General features: G+C 37.4%; 2 protein-coding genes across 5 annotated transcripts in view; one reads left to right on the forward strand and one right to left on the reverse strand.

The window, feature by feature from the left end:
- The window catches only part of ITGB3BP (integrin subunit beta 3 binding protein), a 97093-nt gene extending 87141 nt beyond the window's left edge, over window positions 1–9952 (forward strand). The window contains exon 8 of one of the 2 annotated variants that reach the window (XM_089921570.1): window positions 6222–9952. In XM_089921570.1, coding sequence (XP_089777696.1) covers window positions 6222–6253 — 32 coding nt within the window. In that variant the 3' untranslated portion in view covers window positions 6254–9952. Of the gene's footprint in view, window positions 1–3794; window positions 4131–6221 lie in introns of those variants that run through there. The other variant, XM_022581245.2, reaches the window with a different exon arrangement.
- Window positions 6674–23726, reverse strand: part of ALG6 (ALG6 alpha-1,3-glucosyltransferase) — a 58125-nt gene continuing 41072 nt past the window's right edge. For all 3 annotated transcript variants that reach the window (XM_022581243.3, XM_089921551.1, XM_089921558.1), the window contains 3 exons: window positions 14455–14523; window positions 14124–14322; window positions 6674–7854 (listed from right to left, as the gene is read on the reverse strand). In XM_022581243.3, coding sequence (XP_022436951.2) covers window positions 7657–7854; window positions 14124–14322; window positions 14455–14523 — 466 coding nt within the window. In that variant the 3' untranslated portion in view covers window positions 6674–7656. The remainder of the gene's footprint in view (window positions 7855–14123; window positions 14323–14454; window positions 14524–23726) is intronic.

The raw sequence follows: 23726 nt of genomic DNA on the forward strand, positions 1-23726 counted from the left end.
GACATTTCCCTGGGTTCTTTTGATCATGTTTTCTTCTCACCTTGGGTGCTTTCCTCATGATCTCATCCATTCCTTGACTTTAGTTCTCACCTTAGTGTATAAGTCACCCTCCTCCTGAGCTGTAAACAATCTCAACTCCCATACATTATTCCCCTGATATGCTGATTTCATCCCCCCCTCATATTATCCCTCATTTTATCTTTCTAGGGATTACATTCATCCAGTGATAAGGCTGAAAACCTTACAATTCTGTCTGATCCAGTTGTCCCCACATCCAAACTGCTGCCAAGTCATATCACTTCCCAAAACGTTTACTTCTTTCCATGTCCACTGCGCTGGTTTATTCCTTCATTACCTCTCATCCAGATTATCTGCATCCTCATTGTTACCTGCCTCTCTGCTCTTTGATCTTGTTTCCCTACAGCCTGTCCTGCTACTGAACAAATTATGCTTTCGAAGGTATCACTCCACCATATTCATAGTAAAATCCAAATTTATACCATCATTCAGGACTCTTCCCTGATCTGACCCCAGCTTACCTTTCTAATTTGTCTTTGTGCCTCAGTCACTCCAAATTATTTGCCATTCATACCTAGACACATTCCTCAGAAAGCACCTTTCTCATTTCCTTATCTTTGTTCTTGTCTCCTCTACTTGGCATACCTTTTCCCCCATCATCAAAATTTTACCTGTCTTTCAAAACCTGCTTATAACTTACCTTACACAAGGCTTCCTTAGATCCCTCTCTTCCATGTTCTTTTATACATTTGTCACAGCTGCCTAACTGGTATGTCTAAAGGAGGATATTAAACTCCCTGATCTTGTCCTATGCCCTAGAAACCTCTGACAGTCACAATGCCCCTGACACCACTGTGGCCAGATTCCCTGTCTGCACATCACTTCTGCCCTCTGTCACACTTCAGTTATTATTCCTCCCGACCTATATTATTCAGTGGGGGTAAGCACCCCATATGCATTCGCTCCCAGAGCCTTTAGAAAATGGAGCCTTTATAAAATAATGTTACAATAAGAGAGACTGTGCGTAAGGGAGACAGCAACCCATAGGCCACAGACAGTATGAAGACCAGCAAAAGAGGCGGAGAAAGCATGATTTGGGCTAATGTCGACGAGCGATGCTGAGATACATTTCCTAGAAACAGTGTAAATAAATCACTTGGTTAACAAAAGTGTGAGGGTTAGTATAAACAAAGCACTTTGCTTAATGCCAACCTAGTATTCAAGCTGAGGATATAAGATTCATATTATATACATGAAATAATAATAATATAAGGCAAGCTATGATAAGTAATACAAGTTCAGACCCTTCTTCTTTCTAGGATTCTGGACAATGGCAAGTACAAAAAAAGATTATGAATCCAACGAGGATCAAAGTGTCAACTTGATTAGTGGAGGAATTAACCTCCAACATGGCAGGCCCTCTGGTAGAAGGTTGGGGTAACTAATGTGGACTAAGGCAGAAGTGGAACCTCCCCTCTACTGAATCTAGATCTTGAATCCCATGTGCTCTCCTGAACCTGAGGAGAAAGCTGGATCCTTGAAATAGACCCAAGTCCACGTGTGTCTATAACAGTAAAGACCACAGACCTACCTTATATGCTTGGTTGCAGAAGAGAGAGAGAGAATGGTCTGGTCTCCTTACAACATGAAATTATGAAGCATGAGGGCCAGCTGGACTTGAAAGTAGACAGACGGTGAAAGGGAAGCTGAATAGTGGGGAAGAAGAGTGTTGTGTAAGAATAGTGGCCGAATATGACTGGTAAAATGTGGACTACTGTTCGGGACTTCAGTCAAATTTGTCACTTTTCCATGGGCTGTAGGGAGCAGAAGAGTTGACAGAAATTTCTTCCTCTTCAGACTGAGGAGAGTAAACATTCTTTCCTACTCTAAGTACGAAATGAATAAGCAGTAGTATAGGACTACACAACGTAGACCGCCTTTAGGATAGAGTGATTAGGTCATTATTTAAGGGTTCATGATTTTAAAATCAGCTTTAGTTATTCCACTGTACATAATCTCTAACAGAGGGCCATCCAAGACCCTAGTAATAGAAATGTTTGTATTTTACTAGGAAGCTGGAATTTGAAAAATGGGTAATGTTGATGGGCTGTGTAAACATACTAGGCAGAGATAACAGCATGAACAAAAAAGGCAGAGAAGCAGAATGATTGAACAGTAGATTCCAGATATATCATTGACAGTTATGATCACCAGGCTAATAAATTAGCTCAGACTTTATTCATTAGGCGGAAATGGACCAGTGAAGATTATTAAGGAACTAACAATCCAAAATATGTTTTAGAAAGAATATAATTGCTATATAAAGGATGAATTGTCAAAACACTGCTCATGAACTGCATCACTGTATGTAAATTTCTTTTCATTTGTGTTCTGAGATCTTCATCTCCAGAACCAGTATGACAGTGTAGAGAAAACAAACATGCTGCTGTTCCTTACTCTTGTGCTATGATATACATCACCTTGATCGAAGTATTGATCTTTGCTGGATCCTAAATTTGGCCTCAGAATCTTTCTCAACACAACTGTCCTGGCAGCCATGATCAACTGATGAGACTTCTTTGCAGGGCCTGGCATTGTAACAGAGAATGGGATTTGGATTAGATGTCCAGCACCAGCTCTACTACCTACTTTAGCTAGTGGCCTTAAACAAGGCACTCGGTTCCCAAAACCTTAATTATAAAATGGGACCGATGCTATTTACCTTGTGGATTATATAAAATAGCTTAGGGAATTCCCTGGTGGTCCTGTGGTTAGGACTTGGCACTTTCACTGCCAGGGCCCCGGTTCAGTCCCTGGTCAGGGAACTAAGATCCTGCAAGCTGCGCGGTGTGGCAAAAAAAACAAAAATAAAATAAAAGTCAAATTAATTAAATTAAATAATTAGCTTAATTAGTACCTTTCCCACAGTAACTTTTTAATAAATGGCAGTCTTCCTTTCCTCCACAGTATTATCATTAGTTCTGATAACTGTGTATCAATAACCTATAAGGATATTAAGTGAACCCTAGGATGCTTAAAATCTTCTACTAGTATTCAGATCAGACTCAGCTCATGAGTTGGCAAAAGTTGGTTGTCAAGTTGGCAGCCTATCTACTTGTAGGACAAGAAGAATATAGGTGGACTGTCATGAATAGGGAAATATAGGGGCCCACCATGTATTACTTATTCATAGCTGCCAATATAAGCAAGGAAGGGATATTTAAGGAAGTAAAGGGTCCACATGCCCTATGGGAATATATGCCATCAGTTGCCATTGGGTGCTTTTTTCAAAGGCTTCCTCTCACACAAGTGTCCTAAGGCCAAATAGACAAGAACTTCTATCACCACTAGGAGTCCCCAGAGGGACATACTCTGAATAGGAATGTCAGTAAAGACTCTTTTTTGCGGGGGCAGCTGTTGGAGGAAACACCTGCTGAAAGGCACTGAAGGCTTATAGACAAAAGGCATGTAAGATTTGGTGTTTTCATTAGGTCATGTTGGAGTTTTAGAACCCTCTCGAAGTATCTCAAATCCATCTTCACATAAAGTGAAGAGTGCTATGTCAGAGTAGTCATATTGACAATTATTTGTGAAGGTGAATCTTGCTTTGAAGACTCAAAAATAAGTAAATGAGAGATGACCAGTACCTAACTAAACTAGGTACCAAATTACATAGTAAACGGGTGTTTAAATCATTTCTTAAATCATGTATGAGATGCATGTTAATTTGGAAACTAATTCTTGATGATTTAATAAGCATCTTTTTTATCCTGCAGGCATTTAGAAGAAATGCACTCACTATGAAAACGCCAACTTCTGTATCTGCCTGATCATATTTAAAGGAACAGAAGAAATATTTGTAATTAATCTGCCCAATAAATACCAGATCATAGCACAGGCAGGTGCATGTCTAGATAAAATTTCTTGCAGCTAATTTAAACTTTCTACACGCACCAGTAGATAATCTCAATGTAAATAATACATTTCTTCTTGACCCTTTAAAGTAAGCCAACATGTAGAAGAGGATCTTGACTTATATTTTGTATCTCATATGCTTCTATATACTTTTAGCCTTTGTGGATAGACTTAATAAAGCATTAATAAAAATGGCACCTTTGGTAGAGCTATATATTTTAAAACTCAGATTAAATCTAATAGTGGTATTAGGTACCAGTTTTCCCATTTAAAGCTCCAGATGTGTATTTATTAGATTCTTTTGAAAGCTTTTAAAATTTATAAGTTTATTTTAGCTATCTCAGGGATGAGTCTTCATTATATTCTAGTTATTCTTACGCTTGTAGAGAAAAAGTATTTTCGAACTTTTAAAATTTCCACATCTCCTTTTATAAAATATTGGAATGTATTTTTCAGTATAGACTTTTAAATATGAAGTTGTTTTTAAACTGAACTACACAGACTCTACTGAATTTAAAGAAAAGACATATCTCATGGAGCAATATGAGATCCCCTCCAAATTACTTTGAAGCATTATTTTAAATTTTTAATTTTCTAGTTTTTTTTGTATCATCATTTGTGCTGTCACAAAATAAAGGGGAAGAGAGAATCACAGAATTGATAGCACGTTTTTTTAAACCTTATATACTTTTCTTTGACCATTTCCACAGGGGAAAAAAATGCTATTCCCTTGTATAATATCTTATACAAATTGTTGTGACAAAATTTGTGTAAGGTATTACCATTTAATTCACTGTATCATGAAAATAAAAATACTATGAAAAATTTGAAACAAAATTTTTAACAAATTAAGGTTGAAAATAACTAATTTTCCATTTACAGAAATTTCAGATTCACCTCTTAAAATGAAAATGAGTTATTTTTTAAAAACTATTCATTGAAATGATACTAAACAGTAACTCAGTAAAACTAATTGCCTTCACTAGTGATTTTATTGGTACTACTTAAATAAGGTTTTTAGAGAGCCTGCTAAATATTAAGGATACTTTGTGATACAGTGCTAATAGAACATTGCCTAAAATATACCAAAAAGGATAATTCCTTTGTGTTCTACCACTGAAAACTTACCTTAGAATGTAAGCCAAAACATATAAAGAAACCTACATTAGGAAATAAAGGGTTAAGAAGTAGATTGGTTTCATATGTAATCCAAGTTATGTAGCTATGTGCTTAATGCTATTAAATCAGTTACTGTATGTTTGACCTCTTGATATACTAAGCTTTTGCCTTTCAGAACAGCTGGGTCGGCTAAGAATCCCTTCCCAGTTCTGTTCATTGTAGATCAGGTGACTCTCGCTTTATCACCCTTGGAGGCCACATGAAGGACAAAGCAGAAAGATCCACACACAAAACTAATGTTTATATGGGTGGGGGGGGCGGGGGCAGAAGGCGTGGGATACACTTGGCCCTGATCTTCCAATGAACATAACAGAAGAGAGAGACCAATTGAGACTTGAAACCATTGTGTTACTCCAACCATTAGTTAGTTACATCCTATCCATCTCTTACTCTCTTTCCCTTGAACAGAGAGGCTCCTTTGGCTGCCTTGACTTTTGTAAATGTTTCACTCACTTAGTTGTGGTTTATCATTTGGACAGAATGCTACATCGGGGATTTTTCTCCCCTCCCTAAGGCTTCAAGACAAAATGACTTCTGTTGCCTCATATTTGATACATGAACATACACCCTGTTCTCTTCATTTTAAGACGCATGCCTAAGTTTATTGGCAACAAAGAAAACTGCATTTTTCAGAAACAGCCCTTCCCTCTAAAATGAACTGGAAAATAACTTAGATCATTTTTTGACAGGTATATCAGTGAATAAAGTGAGAAGTCTTTAATTTTTTTGTATAAGCTAAATATCTTTATATTAAAATATCCCTGTAATCCTGAATATAGCTGAGAGAAATGCTTTGAAATTGCCTATTTCTGATCTTAATTCATCACTGGACATTTTTGTTATTTTGGTACTTAATCCCTCAAAGTTCAAAGTGGACTGTTATTAAACTGGTTTCTAATAGATATGAGATCCTTGACTTATGAGATAATTGCTGCAAGTCTCCATTAAAGCTACAGTGTAACTCCATATGACTAGATTAAATCATCTGGAAATGTATTTTTATTTAGAATTCACCTATAAGATACCTTGAATATGGGTGCATTCTGTTTTACTAATGTTTAAATAATACTTTTATTTTCAAATAATGTTTCTCTACTCCAACTATTTAGAAGTTGTCAGAACTTCCTCATCATTGAATTAAATCAACATCCTGTATTAAATGCAAGTTTTCTATTACAAAAAATAAAAAAGACTACACCAGCCAGCCAAGATGCTGACATTTGGGCACAGTGATTACAGATGGTGACCATGGACAGCGATGTTCCTGCTGATTCGGCAGCGATTCAAGGCTGCTTTTCTGTGCTGACCTGCCCTTTGAGTCTTTATGCACATTTGCTTTGAGAAGGAAATACTTCTTGTTTTTTGCTTTGTCTAAACCCACTTCCTTTATCAGACTTAAAAACATATACCTTGTTGCATCAGCCTGTAGGTGTCCATGTCTAGAACCAAATTTTCTTTGTGTATATGTGTTTGGCTTGCATTGTTTTTTTTAAGATATACCACCACTTAATTATTATGCTTTAATGGCTTATTAAAGAAATATATTCATTAAAAACATGGGTTGATGGGGAAATGGTTATTTTTATTACAGAGACTAAAGAAAACATATCTTTACATGAGAATCTACAACATGGCTACAATAAATTATTTTTACCAACTGAATACTACAGTAAACATGGGCTTCTTCTAATATAGAGTGATATAGTTATTAACAGGGCTAAGTTAACATGAAGCATGATATGGATCAATGCATATGGCATTGGTAACCTTGAACCATGTCATAACAAAGAAAAACAGAAGGATGAACCCAGTATAAGGCCACTTAACTTAAACAGAATGATCCTGAAAGTTTAGAACTAATGATCATAAGTAATTAAAAAGACTTCATTCAAACCACTTAGATTTAAATTTAGGAAAATTCATTGTTTAATTGCATTCAGGGAAATCAAGAGTTCTTGGAAATAAATAAGAACACAGTTTAATCTCTGCCTTGCTAAAAAAATTCAAATTTGCACATGTAATGAGGCATGTTCAAACTTTAAATAGTTTAAATTGCCTTCTCATAGTAATATAAAAGATTATCACAAATTTAATCCCTGAGATATAATTTCTAAAGCATTCTAAACTGTAAAGAAAACTAAATCTGAATACCAAAATTAGTGATTTCCTTCAAAAATAAGGGGCTAAATTCTCCCATTAAGCTCACTGTATTTGCAGATTTTTTTCAAGACAACAAATTACAGAGTACATTTCCTAAGTAAACACTGAGATTAAGGACATGTTTCTCTTATTTTCCCATTTGAATAATAACTGTGAATTTAATAAAACTACAATATTTCTTGGCCACCCAGTAGTTAGAAAATAAAAGCCTCCATTGCTTCGGTCCCCATATACATTTATTTTGTGTAGACAACAATGACTTTTCACCATCTCCTTTCCTATAATTCCACGATTCTCAAAATGATCATTTCTTTTTATACACGGCAAAAATTTCACAAAAGCTTGTAGCACTATTAACATTTTCACATTTCTTTGAGCATATAGCTAGTTGATTTTCTTCTGATTTCTTCTGTTTTTGGAATCCCACATGATTATAATGTTGAAGTATACCAAGAAGAACAGGAAGTTTAAGCAGGATACAAAACACACCAATACAGAAAATAAGTCCGGTAGTTTCTGAGGAGGATCCAGTGTGACAGTCATCAGTGTCAGAAGGACCATAGTGATTACTGAGATAAGAAACTATAAGGAGGGGAAAAAAATGTTACTGCATAGGATAAAAGATAACATTTAAATGTACTGGTAACATTGATTTATAGTTGTAAATGAGCAGAATTGAAGGGGAGAGCTGGGGGTTCAGCCTCTTCTACTAATGAATCTCAACCTCGGCTGTATGGAAGAGTCATCTGGGGGTTTTAAAAAAATCTCGATCCTCAGACCACATCCCAGACCAATTAAATCAAGAGTTTCTGGGATAGGCTCTCCAAGTGATTCCCATGTGTAGCCAAAGCCTGAGAACCCCTATCTAATACTTCTTATCACCCAAGCACTGAAAAAAGGTATCTGAAATAGATAATATTGCTAGTCAGGGTTAAATTCATGGCATGCTCCAGGGCCCTACAGGATCTAAAATTCTAAGTTAATCTAAGAATTCATCTATGAAAAAGTTTTCTACAGAAAATGCAAAATGACATTTCATATTCACTGAACACATTCAGTAAGCCTTTGCTATAGTAAAGCATGGTGGGGCACGTGAAAGAAAATGTCCTCTGGCCTCGAAGAGCTTCCAATTTAGGGGAATGAACGAAATAAAATCACAGAGTCACAGTTTATTAAATGCCAAGATGAGCAGTAGACATAATTACTGCATTTACTGTAACTGTGCAGCAGTCAGTTTCCTTCTCTAGACCAGTGCACCGCACCATAGAACTTTCTACAATGATGGAAATGTTCTATATCTGTGTACTCCAAAAGAGTAGCTGCTAACCACATAACGGCTACTAAGCATTTGAAATATGCCTGCTGTAACTGAGGAGCTGAATTTTTAACTTTACTAAGCTTAAATCCACGTGTGTCTAGTGTCTACCATATTGGACAATATAGCTGTAGACTGTGAGACAAGGACCAGCCAGACAAGGACATGGAAGCTGCTTAAGTAAATGTAGAAAACAAGCAGTGAGAAACAGTAGTGACTTCCATGAAGGAAGTGGGACATAAATGGAACCCTGAAAGATGCTTTAATGGCTAGATTATGACAGAATTGGTAAGACCTGTAAAGAGAGTAATGCAGTGATCATTCCAGATGGAAGAATGGGAAGGATGGAAGCCAAAAAGGCTTACAAACAGGTATAAATAGGCTGCAAATATCCTCCAAAGGGAAAATATGAGTCAATCTTAGTGAGGAATGAAAATGTCTGAAGTGAAATCATCAAATCAAAAGTTTCAAACTTAAGAAATATGGGACTGAATGAAATGTCATGATACTATGATCCTGAATCAGCGTCAAACTCCAGCCATTACCCCATTTGTCTGCTCCTGTTTAGAAAAAAGTTTCCTAAAACAGTTAACTATGACTTGCTGTGTCCAATTCTCCCTTTCATTAGTGAACCTGCACCAACTAGGCTTTCACTCCAATCACTCCAATGAAAGATCCATGATGACCTCCACTAAACTAAACCCAGTGGTCAATTCTTATTGCCTTGTTCTCTCAGCAGCATTTGAAATAATACATCACTGCCATCTTGAAACCCTTCCTTTGGCTTCCATGACATCATACTCTCCTGGCTTCCTCCCACCTCACTAGTTAATCTTTCTCAGACAACTTCGCTGGTTCCTTCTCAATGTATAATCACACCTTTGGTGAGCTCATCCAGTGATGACTTTAGTCACAGTGACTTTAGTCACTGTCTATATACTGAAGACTCAAATTACTGTCTCCAGCCTGGACCTCTCCCCTAAACTCCAGACTCATATATCCAAGTTCTCCTTAAAATCTCCACTTGGGTATCTAATAAGCACCTAAAAGTAAGTGTGTGTGTATATATATATATATATATGTATATAAACTATCCTCAATAAGATTAACAATTGACTTATCAGAAAATATGGATGCCACAAGGCAGTAGGATGGATGATATTCAAATTGCTGAAAGAAATAGCAAAAATACCCTTCAAAACTGAAGGGGAAATTAACAAAACAAAGTCAATACATTTGAAAATACTGAAATAATACAAAGTATGTTCTCTAAATACATTAGAATTAAATTAGAATAGAAAAACATGAAGTAGTCAAGGAAATTCCCAAATATTTGGAAACTGAACAACAAATGCCTAAATAATTCATGAGCCAAAGAAGAAATCAGAAGAAATGGACTATATTTTTAACTAAATTAAAAAACATATATTTCAAAGTTTACGGAATACTGCTTAAGAATGGCACAGGGGTTATATACGGGTTTGAATGACTATATAAAAATGGAAGAAAGGTCTAAAATCAACCACCTGAACTTTAAGAAACTAGATAAAAAAGAGTAAACCAGGGACTTCCCTGGTGGTCCGCCGGTTGAGACTCCACACTCCCAGTGCAGGGGACCCAGGTTCGATCCCTGGTCAGGGAACTAGATCCCACGTGCCACAACTAAGAGTCCACATGCTGCAACTAAAGATCCTGCATGCCGCAACTAAAGATCCCACATACCCCACACACCACAACAAAGATCCCACGTGCCACAGCTAAGACCCAGCGCAGGCCAATACATAAATATTTTTTAAAAAAAGAGTAAACCAAACCCAAGTATGAAAAAGGGTATATAAAAAGGGTATATAAAATCAGTGACATAGAAAACAGAAAAACGAGAGAAAATCAATGACCAAAAGTTGGTTCGGCAAAAATGTCAATGAAACTATCAAAATTTAGCTAGACTGACCAAGGCCAAGAGAGAAGGTACAAATCTCCCAAGTCAGGAATGAAAAAGGAACATCACTCCTTACCATACATAAAAATAAGAAGGATTATAAGGGAATATTATGAACAACTGTATGCCAACAAATTAGATAACACAGATGAAATGGACAAATTCTTAGACACACCACTGAAATTGTGTCAAGAAATACAGAAAGTCTGAATAGACCTATAACAAGAGATTGAATTAATCGTTTTTTAATTGAAGTACAGTTGATTTACAATATTGTTAGTTTCAGGTGTACAGCAAAGAGATTCAGTTATATATACTTTTTCAGATTCTTTTCCATTATAGGTTATTACAAGACATTGAATATAGCTCCCTGTGCTATACAGTAAATCCTTGTTGCTTATCTATTTTATGTATGGTAGTTTGTATCTGTTAATGCCATACTCCTATTTTATCCCTCTCTCCTGAATTAGTCATCTTTAAAATCCCACAAAGAAACATCCAGGAACAGGCGGATGGCTCCGCTGGTAAATTATACCAAATGTTTCTAGAAGAACTAATACCAGTCCTTCATAAACTCTTCCAAAATGTAGAAAAGGAACACTTCCTAACTCATTCCATGAGGCAAGTATTAAGCCTGATTACAAAACCATACGAAGACATCACAAAAAGAAAACTACAGACCAATATCCCCTATGAATATAAGATGCAAAAGTCTTCTACAAAATACTAGAAAACCCGAGCAAGTGGCATATAAGTAAGGTTATATACCATGATCAAGTGGAACTTATCCCAAGAATGCAAGGTTAGTTCAATATACAAAAATCAATCAATGTAATATACCATATTGATAGAATAAAGGAAAAAAACACATAATATCATTAGACACAGGAAAAGCATTTGACAAAATCCAACAGCTTTTCATGAAAAAACATTCAAACTAGGAACAGAAGAGAACTTCCTAACCAAATAAAGGCCATCTATAAAAATCCCACAACTACATCATAGTTAATGTTGAAAGACTGGATGATTTCCCCTAAAATCTGAAGAAACGAAGATATCCACTCTTGCCAGTTGTAGTCAACACTGTACTGGAGCTGTCTAGCCAGGTAATTAGGCAGGGAAAAGAAATAAAAGGCATCCAGTTTTAAAGGGAAGACATAAAACTATCATGATTTACAGATGACATGATCTTGTATATAAAAGATCATAAGGAATTCACTAAAAACTTATAGTACAGAATACAAGTTCAGAATAAAAAAATCAATTGTATTTTTATGCAGTAACAATGAACATTATGAAAACAAAATTAAGAAAACAATTCCACTTACAAAAGCATCGTAAAGAATAAAATACTTAGAAATGAATTTAATGAAAGAAGTGTGAGACCTGTACATTGAAAACTACAGAACATTGTTGAAGGAAATTAAAGAATAAATAAATGGAAATACATCCTATGTTCATAGGTTTGGAAGACTAAATCTTGCTAAGATGGCAATACTCCACAAATTTAAATACATATTCAAAGCAACCCCTATCAAAATCTCAGCTTGGTTTTCGGAGAAATTGATGAGCTGATCCTAAAAAGAATATGAAAATGCAAGGGACACAGAATAGCTAAAAGAATCTTGAAAATGAATAACAAAGTTAGAGGACTCAATTTTCAATCCCAAAACTAACTATAAAACCACAGTAATCAAGACTGTGGTAGCAGCATAAGGATAATATAGATCAGTGAAATAGAATTGAGAGTCCAGAAATAAACCCTTACGTTTAGGATCTGTTGATTTTCTACAAGGGTGCAAACACAATTCATTGGTGCTGGAACAACTGAATAAAGTTGGACTCCTACCTAATACCATACACAAAAATTAATCCAAAATGAATCAATGTCCTAAAGAGAATTAAAATTATAAAACTCTTAAAAACAACATAAGAGTAAATCTTCATGACCTTTGGTTATATATAGATTCTGAGATATGACACCAAAAGCACAAACAAAAGAAAAACTAGATATATTAAACTTCATAAAAATGAAAACTTTTCTGCAACAAACAATACCATCAAGAAAGTCAAAGAGCAACCCACAGAATGGGGGACAATATTTGCAATTTAGTAAGAGACCTGTATCAAGAATGTATAGAGAACTCTTACAATTCAAAAAAAAAAAAAGACAACTCAACTAAAAATGAACAAAGGATGGGAATTCCCTGGTGGCCCAGTGGTTAGGACTCCGTGCTCTCACTGCCAAGGGCCTGGGTTCAAACCCTGGTTGGGGAGGTAAGATGCCACAAGCCATGCAGTGTGGCCAAAAAAAAAAAAAAAATGGGAGAAGGACTTGAATAGGCATTTCTCCAAAGAAATTACAAAAAGATACTCAACATCATTAGTCACTAGGGAAATGCAAAAACCACAATGAGATGCCATTTCACACCCACTTTGTATGGCTATAATAATGGAGGGGTATAATAAAAAAAAAGCCAATAACCAGTGCTGTCAAGGATGTGGAGAAATTGGAATCCTCATATATTCCTGGGGGAATGTAGAATCATGCAGCACTTTGGAAGACAGGCAGTTTCTCAAAATGTTAAACACAGAATTACCACTCCTAGGTATATACTTGAAGGAAATGAAAACATATGTGCACTGGTAAACTTAATACACAAATCTTCAGGGCGGCATTATTTATAACAGCCAAAAAGTGGAAGCAAGCATCTACTGAAGAATAGATAAACAAAATGTGGTATATCCATATAATGGAATTGGCAATAAAAAGGAATGAAGTATTGATACGTGCTACCACACAGATGAAAATCAAAAATGTGCTAAGTGAAAGAAGCCAGTCATCAAAGACAACATTGTGTATGATTCCATGTTATAGACTGAACTGTGTCCCCACAAAATTCATATGTTGAAGCCCTAAGCCCCAATGTGACTGCATTTAGAGATGAGATTAAATTAAGGTTAAATGAAGTCCTAAGGCTGGGGCCCTAATCTGATAGGACTGATGTGCTTATAAGAAGAGAAAAAGACACCAAAGAATTCTCTCTCTACACACACACACACACACACACACACACACACACGCACACACAAGAGGCCACATGAGGAGACAGCAAGGTCACCTACAAATCAGGAAGAGAGGCCTCACCAGAAACTAATGCTGATGTCACCCTGATCTTGGACTTCTAGCCTCCAGAATTGTGAGAAAATAAATTTCTGTTGTTTAAGCTACCTGATGTGGTATTTTGCTATATCAGCCCTAAGGGACTAATGCATTCCATTTATATGAAATGTCCAAATAGGCAAATCTATCGAGACTGAAAGTAATTGGGTGGCTGTCCAAGGCTGAGATTAGGGGTGAGGGTGGAATGGGGAATGACTGCTAAAGGGCACAGGGTTTCTTTTTGGGGTGATGGAAAATAATCTAAAACTAGGTTAGGAGGATGGTTGTAAAACTCTGTGTACATACTTAAAACACTGAGTTGCATGCTTTAAATGGGTGAATTTTATGGGAATTATATCTCAAAAATGCTATAAAAGAAAAAAGATATTATAATAACTTTTTTAAAATAGTACCTTAAAAACTAAACAACTTACCAAATGTCGTATAATTCTTGGAAGAAATGTAAAACATGGAAAATATTTCCTAACAGAAATGGAAAAGGATTTCAACTGCAGTTCTTCTTCAGAAGTCTTTTCAAATATTGAAAAGGAGGTTGCACAAGCTATGAAAAATGCCATCACTGTCACAACCGAGGGCATTAGGAGTTCATCCTTCAATAGAAGAGGCAGCATACTATATGGGAAAACAGAAAAAACGTTAAAAAGAGAATTGTCAATTCAAACCATAATCACTTTGTAAAAAAGTTTTAAATGAGTTTATAAGTACTACACTGAAAATATTATACTGGAAATTGGTTTGACTCACCTAAATGTTGACACAAGTAAAAACCAAGTAGACATAAAAGGAATTTCCCTTAAAACTAAGCAGACTGGTCTAAAATGACAAAGAAAAATATGTTAATCTTAGAGAATATAATTTCAGTGCTTACATGTAAAAATATGAATACATTTTACGTGTCTGATTTTTGAGGTAGTAAGAAACACACACACACACACACACACACACACACAATACTCCATAGGGACTACTGATTCAGTTTTTTATAACTATCAATCCAAACTAAATGAATCTAGACACAGAGAAGGTGTCAACTCCTCATAATAACTGGAAAACTGCTTCTTCCAGTATCCATTAATGGAACATTTTTTCCCTATCATACAAACAGTAGCTTAAAGAAAGGATCAAACAGAACTGAACATTCAGAGAAAAAGAGCTTTTTCACATATCTCATCCTACTTGGTAAACATGAATATCCTACTTGGTACAGTGGTTTTCAAACTTCTTTTTTATGATCTTCCGTATGACATAATGCTCAGCTAAGTTAAAAACTGAAAGACAGGACCATCATCTGCCACTGCAGAGAGGACAACAGAGGCCAGGAAGAATTATAAAGGGTTGCTGATGGTAGAATAAAAGAAAAAAGGACAAAATGAGTAGGAAGAGTCTACATGAAAAGAGCAATAGTGTAGGAAGAGGAAGCGTAACACCGGTAGATGGAACCACTGGCTTTATCAGAAAGCCGTGTAGGTTCACAGGTCCAAGCTCTGTGACCTCCTTAGCACTACCCCTGGTTGCATTACCTTCTGGATTCAACTGTGGCAATGCTCCAAAAGAAGGGTCTAGTCAGAAGACTTAAGTCCTACCTAGTCCCATCCCTGCCACTTACTTACTGTTTGACTTTGAACAAATGATTAATTTAACCTTTTTCTTATGTGTAAATGGAAATAATAACAATACCTTGGATTGTTAAGTAGTTGAAAGAGCTCTTCTGTGAGTATTATCTAGTGTTTATTTTTTAGTAAAACAAAAATAAAATAACTTTTTACTAATGGTGGTAGTTGTTGAATAATTATTTTTGTTGTTATTATTATTGGTCTCCTTATTTTAAAAGGTTTAAGTATTCTCCTTTCTTAGAAGGATGGCTCCTCCTCATGTCAGCTAGAATATGAGATGGAAGGCCTAGGTTTATAAACTGATTGAAAACTACTGCACTAAAAGAAAATACTAGAGGACTTTCAATTTCATTGCTTTATGCTTTTATAATTGGAATGTATTTTTGTTAATTACAAGCACACAGTAGGTGTTCAATAAACATTATTTTCTGTTTCTAGGTCTTAATTCTTTCCCACTTAATCATTCGGTATTCATTTACTGAACATAAGCATTTATTGAAAATGTAGTATGTAAAAGCACTGCTCTGAAAGGAATGCAGTGATGAATGTAACTCAGCCCTTAACTTCTAGGTACTTAATATTTATAATCAAGCTGCAAAATCGTCTACAACCTCAACCTCTTCTCTGAACCCTTCCTTTCACCACCTTGTTCAAAACAAATCCTGGTTCTCTCCCACTAAGGAAAATGCTGCCCCTCTGCCCTGTCAATTGTGCCTGTTTTGCTGTTGTTTCCACAGCCTTCAAACAATTTAAAGGCCCTGAGAAGGGACATAACCTCTTTGCTCTTCATCACTACTTCCACACTACTCTCCCTCTCCCCACCTTAACAGTTTCCAGCTTTGAATCTCCTGTCATCTGGCTGTATATCCCCTATTATGCCTCATCTTTGTTATCATCCACCAGCCTCAAGGATCACTTCACTCATTACTCAATAATTTCAACTTCTTACACACTGTCACTGTCTACGACCCTACTCATCTGAATTCTTGGCAATTTTAACGTACACATAGATGATCTTCCAACACCCAGACCTCTCATTTGCTGGAACTCTTCTCTTCTAGTGATCTCATCTTCAGGCCTACGCTTAGGGTCACATGCTAGACTGTCAGCCCTCCGTAATCACAACTCATCAGTTGCATTCTGACTACTACCTCCTACCTTTTCAGTACTCCAATACTCCAACAATCCCCCCCCAATACCTTCGATCCATTGTTCCTAGCACATTTTCACTTTGCCTCACTATTTTAATGGCCTTTTCCCTTCTTACCCAGGTTAAATTCTAAGATCAATCATTATAATCACTCCCATGTATTCAATCTCAAATCCCAAGCAAGTGAGTTATCCTCACTAGACAAAACCATAAACCTGGAAATACCCAGCTCTCCACCTGCACTTACTCTGGCCTTACTGAGCAACTGCTCTGGAGGAAAACATTTACCCGCACTAACTATGCTCACTTTAAATACATGATCATGATATTCAAGTGTCCAGCAATTAGTATATATTTCCCTAGTCTGTTCATACTCTGTGTCTCCTTACAAAGATAATTCCACCTTCTCCTCTCTTCTCATATTCCCAACAGCTCTAACCCACTCTTTCCTAATGACTTTGTCCTCCATTTCAATAAGAAAACTAAAGCAATTAAAAGAGAACTTTCACAGATGTCACCATCACATCTACTCTCTTCCCAGCAACTGTACTGATACAGTGTGTTCCCTCTTTTTATTAAGATGAACGATTCATGCATCTGTCCACAGCCAATCCTTCCATTTGTGCTCTAGATCCTACTCCACCTCTGTCTCTGAAGGACACTGCTCCAGCAACTCTTACCTCTCCTGTATCATCAATGTTCCCTCTTACTGACCATTCCCATGCCATTATCTCTCCTATCTGAAAACAAATAACAAACCTCTGTGACCCCACTTTCTCTACCAGTTATTGCTTAATTTCTCTGCTCTCCTTTTTGGCAAAACTCATCTAAAGAACTGCCTACCTATCTCACACCATATACAAAACTGAACTCAAAATGGACCAAAAACCTAAATATAAGAGCTAAATCCCTAAGTTCTTAGAAGAAATATGAGGGTAAATATTACCTTGGATTTGGCAATAGTTTGTTAGATACAACATCAAAAGCACAAGCAACAAAAGAAAGAACAGATAAATTGGATTTCATCAAATTAAAAATTCTGTGCATCAAAGAACACTATCAAGAAAATCCAAAGAATGGAAGAAAGTATTTGTTAATCATATATCTGATAAAGGTTTAATATCCAGAATATATAAAGAACTTCTAAAACTCAACAAGAAACAGAAACAACCACTTAAAAATTGGACAAAGGATTTAAGTATTAGGCATTTCTCTGAAGAAGATATACATATTGCCAACAAGGACATAAAAAGATGCTCAACATCATTAGTCTTTAGAGAAACGCAAATGAGAACCAGAATGAGATACTACTTCATACCTACTAGGATGGCAAAAACAATAACAGACAATAACAAGTGCTGACAAGGATGCAGAGAAATTGGAACACTTATAATTACTGGTGATAATGTAAAATGGTATATCTACTGTGGAAATTAGTTTGGTGGTTCCACAGTAAGTTTACAGAATTATTATATGACCCAGAAATTCCACTCCTGGAGACCCAAGAGAACTGAAAACAAGTGTTCAAACAAAAACTTATACATGAATGTTCATAGTGGCACTATTCCCAATAGCCAAAAGGTGAAAACAACTCAAAATGTCCATCAACTGATTCATGGACAAACAAAATGTAGTATATCCATATGATGCAATATTATTCAGGCATAAAAATGAAGTACCAATACATGGCACAACATGGATGAACTTTGAAAATATTATGCTAAGTGAAACAGGTCAGAAACAAAAGGCCACATATTTTATGATTCCATTTATATGAACTATCCAAATCAGGCAAATCCACAGAGACAAAGTAGATTAGTGGTTACAAGGATTAAGGGAAGGGGAGAATGGGGAATGACTGCTTACTGGGTATGGGGTTTCCTTCTAGGGTGATGAAAGTATTCTGTAAGTAGACAGTGGTGGTGGTTATACAACACTGTGAATGTACTAATAGTGTATTTCACCATTTATATATATATATATAATATATACTTAAATATATATATATATATATTTTAAAGAATCATCTATATTTATCTTCAATTCTTCTCTTCTCATTATGTCTTAAACCCACCCCAATCAGGCTCTTCCCTGCATCACTCTACCAACACTAGCCTTTTCTAAGTGACTTAGAAAAGTCACTTTTCATCAGTGACTTCCATTTCACTATGGCAAATAGTCTATTCTTAACCCTCATCTTATTTGACCTATTAACAGCATCTGATACAACTGATCACATCATGTCCTTTTTTCCCCAGTTTTATTGAGATGTAACTGACGTATAACATTGCACAATGTGAACAAAGTGTACAATGTGATGATATAGGTATATATTGCAAAATGATTACCACAATAAGGTTCATTAACACATCCATCAACTTAAAGTTACCTTTTGTGTGTGTGTGTGCCCTTGTGCGTGTCTGTGGTGACAACTTTTAAGATCTACTCTCCTGGCAACTTTCAAGTATACAATACAGTAAGTCCCCTACATACGAACAAGTTCCATAGTGAGAGCACGTTTGTAGTCCAATTTGTTTGTTAAGTCCAACAAAGTTAGCCTAGGTACCCAACTAACACAATCGGCTATATAGTACCATACTATAATAGATTTATAATACTTTTCACACAAATAATACATTAAAAAAACAAACACAAAAAATAAAGAAAACATTTTTAATCTTACAGTACAGTACCTTGAAAAGTACAGTAGTGCAGTACAACAGCCGGCATACAGGGGCTGCCATCGAGTGAACAGGCAAGAAGAGTTACTGACTGGAGGAGGGAGAAAAGGTGGGAGATGGTAGAGCTGAAGGATCGTCAGCAACAGGAGACAGAGGGCAAGCTGCAATTTCACTCACATGTGACGCTGAAGGAATGCACATTCGCATCCTTGAAAGTTCGCAACTTGAAGGTTCGTATGTAGGGGACTTGTTAACTTTTGCTAACTACAGCCAGCTACAGTGTATGCTGTACATTAGATCCCCAGAACTTATTCATCTCATAACTGTAAGTTTGTACTCTTTAACCACCTTCACCCATTTCCCCCCCACCCCAACCCAGGCAACCACCAACTTACTCTGTTTCTGTGAGTTTAGTTTCGATGCTTCTATGTCTTAACATTCCTCATTTAAGTGAGCTCATACAGTATTTGTCTTTCTCTCTGTCTGACTTACTTCATTTAGCATAACGCCCTCAAGGTTCATCCATGTTGTTGCAAATGTCCTTACATTTTTTTTCTTTGGCCGCACCACAGCATGGCAGTGGGATCTTGGTTCCCCAACCAGGGATTGGAACTGTGCCCCCTGCAGTGGAAACATGGAGTCTTAACCACTGGAGGAAGGAAGTCCCCAGGATTTCCTTCCTTTTCTATGGCTGAATAATATTCCTCTGTGTGTGTTGGAGGGGGGAGTAATACGCCACTTTCTGTATTCATCTGTTGACAGGCACTCCATGTTTCCATGTCTCGGCTGTTGCAAGTAATGCTGTGAAGAACTAGGGGGTAAAGATGTCTCTTCAAGACAGTAATTTCATTTACTTCAGAAATATTGCTGGGTCATACGGTAGCTGTATTTTTAATTTTCTGAAAAACCTCCATACTGTTTTCCATAGTGACTGCACCAATTTACATTCCCACCAGTAGTGCACAGGGTTCTCTTTTCTCCACATCCTCATCAGCACTTGTTATATCTTGTCTTTTTTTTTTTTTAATAAATTTATTGATTGATTGATTTTTGGCTGCGTTGGGTCTTTGTTGCTGTGTGCGGGCTTTCTCTAGTTGCGACGAGCGGGGGCTACTCTTCATTGCAGTATGCGGGGGCTACTCTTCATTGCGGTATGCGGGCTTCTCATTGCGGTGGCTTCTCTTGTTGCAGAGCACGGGCTTTAGGCGTGCAGGCTTCAGTAGCTGTGGCACTTGGGCTCAGCAGTTGTGGCTCGCAGGCTCTAGAGCGCAGGCTCAGTAGTTGTGGCGCATGGGCTTAGTTGCTCCGTGGCATGTGGGATCTTCTCAGACCAGCGCTTGAACCCATGTCCTCTGCATTGGCAGGCAGATTCTTAACCACTACACCACCAGGGAAGTCCCTCTTGTCCTTTTGATAAGATCCATTCTAACAGGTGTGAGGTGATATCTCACTGTGGTTTTGATTTGCATTTCCCCGATGATTAGTGATGTTGAGCACCTTCTCATGTACCTGTTGGCCATCTGTATGCCTTCTTTAGAAAAATATCTATTCAGGTCCTTTGGATTATTTGTTTTTTCTACTACTGAGTTGTATAAGTTCATTATATATTTTGGAAAATTAACCCTTTATCAGATACATGATTTACAAATATTTTCTGCCATTCCACAGGTTGCCTTTTCATTTTTTTTTTTTTTTTTTTTTGCGTTATGCGGGCCTCTCACTGTTGTGGCCTCTCCCATTGTGGAGCACAGGCTCCGGATGCACAGGCTCAGTGGCCATGGCTCATGGGCCCAGCCACTCCGCGGCATGTGGGATCCTCCCGGACCGGGGCACGAACCCGTGTCCCCTGTATCGGCAGGCGGACTCTCAACCACTGCACCACCAGGGAAGCCCACCTTTTCATTTTGATATTTCTTTTGCTGTGCCGAAACTTTTTAGTGTGATGCTATCCCAATTATTTATTTTTGCTTTTGTTCATTCTGCTTTTGGTGTCATATCCAAAACATCATTGCCAAGAACAATGTCAAGGAGCTTCTCCCTTATGTTTTCTTCTACAAGTTTTACAGTTTCAGTCCTTACATTTAAGTCTAAGCCATTTCAAGTTAATTTTTGTCAGTGGTGTAAGACAGTGGACTTTGTTATCCTTAAAATTCCTTCTTCACTCAGCTTCCAGGACACCAACTCTTGTGGTTTGCATCCTACCTAGTTGGCCATTCCCATTTGCCTCTTCTCCCAGACCTCTTAATATTGTGTGGCCCAGAACTCAGTCTCTGGTATTCTTCTCTGTCTATACTCACTTCCTTGGTTATCTCATCTAGTCTCATGACTTTAAATGTCATCTCTACTGAGAAATTACTAATTTTATGTCTCTGGCTCAGTCTCTCTCTGGACTCCACTCATATATCCAACCCAGACTTGTATTTAAATACTAACTCAACACCTCCACTTGATGTCCAAAGACACGTCCAACACTGAACTTGGGAACCTCCCACCTTGTTCACATCTAGTGTAATCCTGCTCCACTTGCAGTCTTCCCCATTTCAGTCAATGGCCACTCCATCCTTCCTGTTCCAGGCCAAAAACCATGAACACACCTTTGATTTTTCTCTTTCTCTCACATGCTACATCCAAATCATCGGGAAACATTCAGGCTCTACTGACCACTTCTCACCTCTTCCACTATTACGATCTTGGTCCCCATCGCCACCATCTCTCAACCTGGATAATGGTGATTGCCTTCTAAATGGTCTCTGTGTTTTCTACCCTTGCTCTGTACAATCTGTTCTTGACCTGCCACCAGAATGATCATTTTATTTTTTTTAACAGCTTTATTGAGGTATAACTGATAAACAATTAACTGTACATATTTAACATGTATAATTTGATAAGCAAAGTGATCCTTTTAAAACATCAAGTCACGGGACTTCCTTGGTGGTGCAGTGGTTCAGAATCCGCCTGCCAATGCAGGGGACACAGGTTTCAATCCCTGGTCCAGGAAGATCCCACATGCTGTGGAGCTACTAAGCCTGCACGCCACAACTACTGAGCCCGCATGACACAACTACTGAAGCCCGCGCACCCTGGAGCCCGTGCTCTGCAACAAAGAGAAGCCACCTTAATGAGAAGCCCATGCACCGCAACGAAGAGTAGCCCCTGCTCGCTGCAACTAGAGAGAAATCCCGTGTGCAGCAACAAAGACCCAACGCAGCCAAAAATAAAAAATAAATAAACAAAACAAAACAAAAAAAACACATCAAGTCAGATCATGCATCTTCCTCAAAATCCTTCCATGGCTCCCCGTTTCCTTCAGAATAAAAGCCAAAGTTCCCAATATGGCCTACAAGATCCTATATAATTTACATGCCTGTTACCTCTTTAACTTCACCTCCTATTACTTCCTACATTGACCACTGCACTCTGGCCACACTGGCCCTTCTGTTGTTCCCTAAACATATCAGTCATACTCTCATCTTAGGGCCTTGGCACTGGCTGTCTAGAATGTTATTCTCCCAGATATCTACTTGGCTAACCCTCACCTACTCCAGTCCACTCAAGTATCTCCTCAACAAGGCCTACTTTGACATCCTTGTTTAAAACGGCAACCTGCACTTACTCCTGTAACCCCAGCTCCAGTACTCCCAACTTCCCTTATCCTCTTTTATGTATCCTTCATGACTTTTATTACCTGCTAACACATTATTTAATTTCTTATTTTTATTTAATTATTAGTGTCTGTCCTTGAGAATGAAAGCTAAGAAAGTAGGGATTTTTGTCTGTTTTGTTCACAGATATATCCCAGGTGCATAGAACTGTATCTGGCAAATAGTAGGCCCTCAATAAATATGTATTGGGTGAAATATTTGTTTAATGATAGCTTAGCTGGAACCAGGTCAAGAGGAACTTTAAAATATTTGATCAAAATTATATTAAAGTCATGCACTGTTATGAATAATCTAGGTACAGTTGTAGAGTATGAACTTCCAGAAATTCAGGGCCCACGAGCTAATCTGAATGGTCAGATTATAGGTCACTCACTGATCGAGCTCCTTTCTCTGGAGTAGGAATCCTGGGGAAGATTATACATGTTTGAAAGCAATACCTCTCCATAGTTCCATCCCCTGGCACTAGGGATTTGCATAGGGTCAGCCTAGCCTCACATAACAGTGGTCAGATCTAACTCAAGTTTAGACTTCAGGGGATGAAATTAAGCTGCCCTCCCAGTCTGCAATGGTACGAGACTATTTTTTTTGGAGGAAAGAAGCCTTCCCCATAGGCCAGCCCCACCTACTATAAAGCTCTGCACTAAGGTTTTAGTTCAAAGCTCCACCTAATAAAAGCAATACACCCTTCCATTTGTCATTAGTCATTTCATACATGCATCTTCCACAGGAACCTAGCAAACACAGGGTGAGGGGTGTGGCAGGCATGGGTGGAATTGATCTTGGGCAGGATTCAAGTATTCCAATGTGTTCTGGGCAAATACTATTTTAATATTGGGATAATATACCCCCAACTGCCACTCAATTTCTATGAAGAACAGGAAAAAATTTTAATGCTCCTAAAAAAAAGGAG

Source organism: Delphinapterus leucas, chromosome 1, assembly GCF_059928025.1.
Source record: "Delphinapterus leucas isolate spDelLeu-1000000601 "Yukka" chromosome 1, BTC_Dleu_Yukka2, whole genome shotgun sequence".
Classification (NCBI taxonomy): domain Eukaryota; kingdom Metazoa; phylum Chordata; class Mammalia; order Artiodactyla; family Monodontidae; genus Delphinapterus; species Delphinapterus leucas.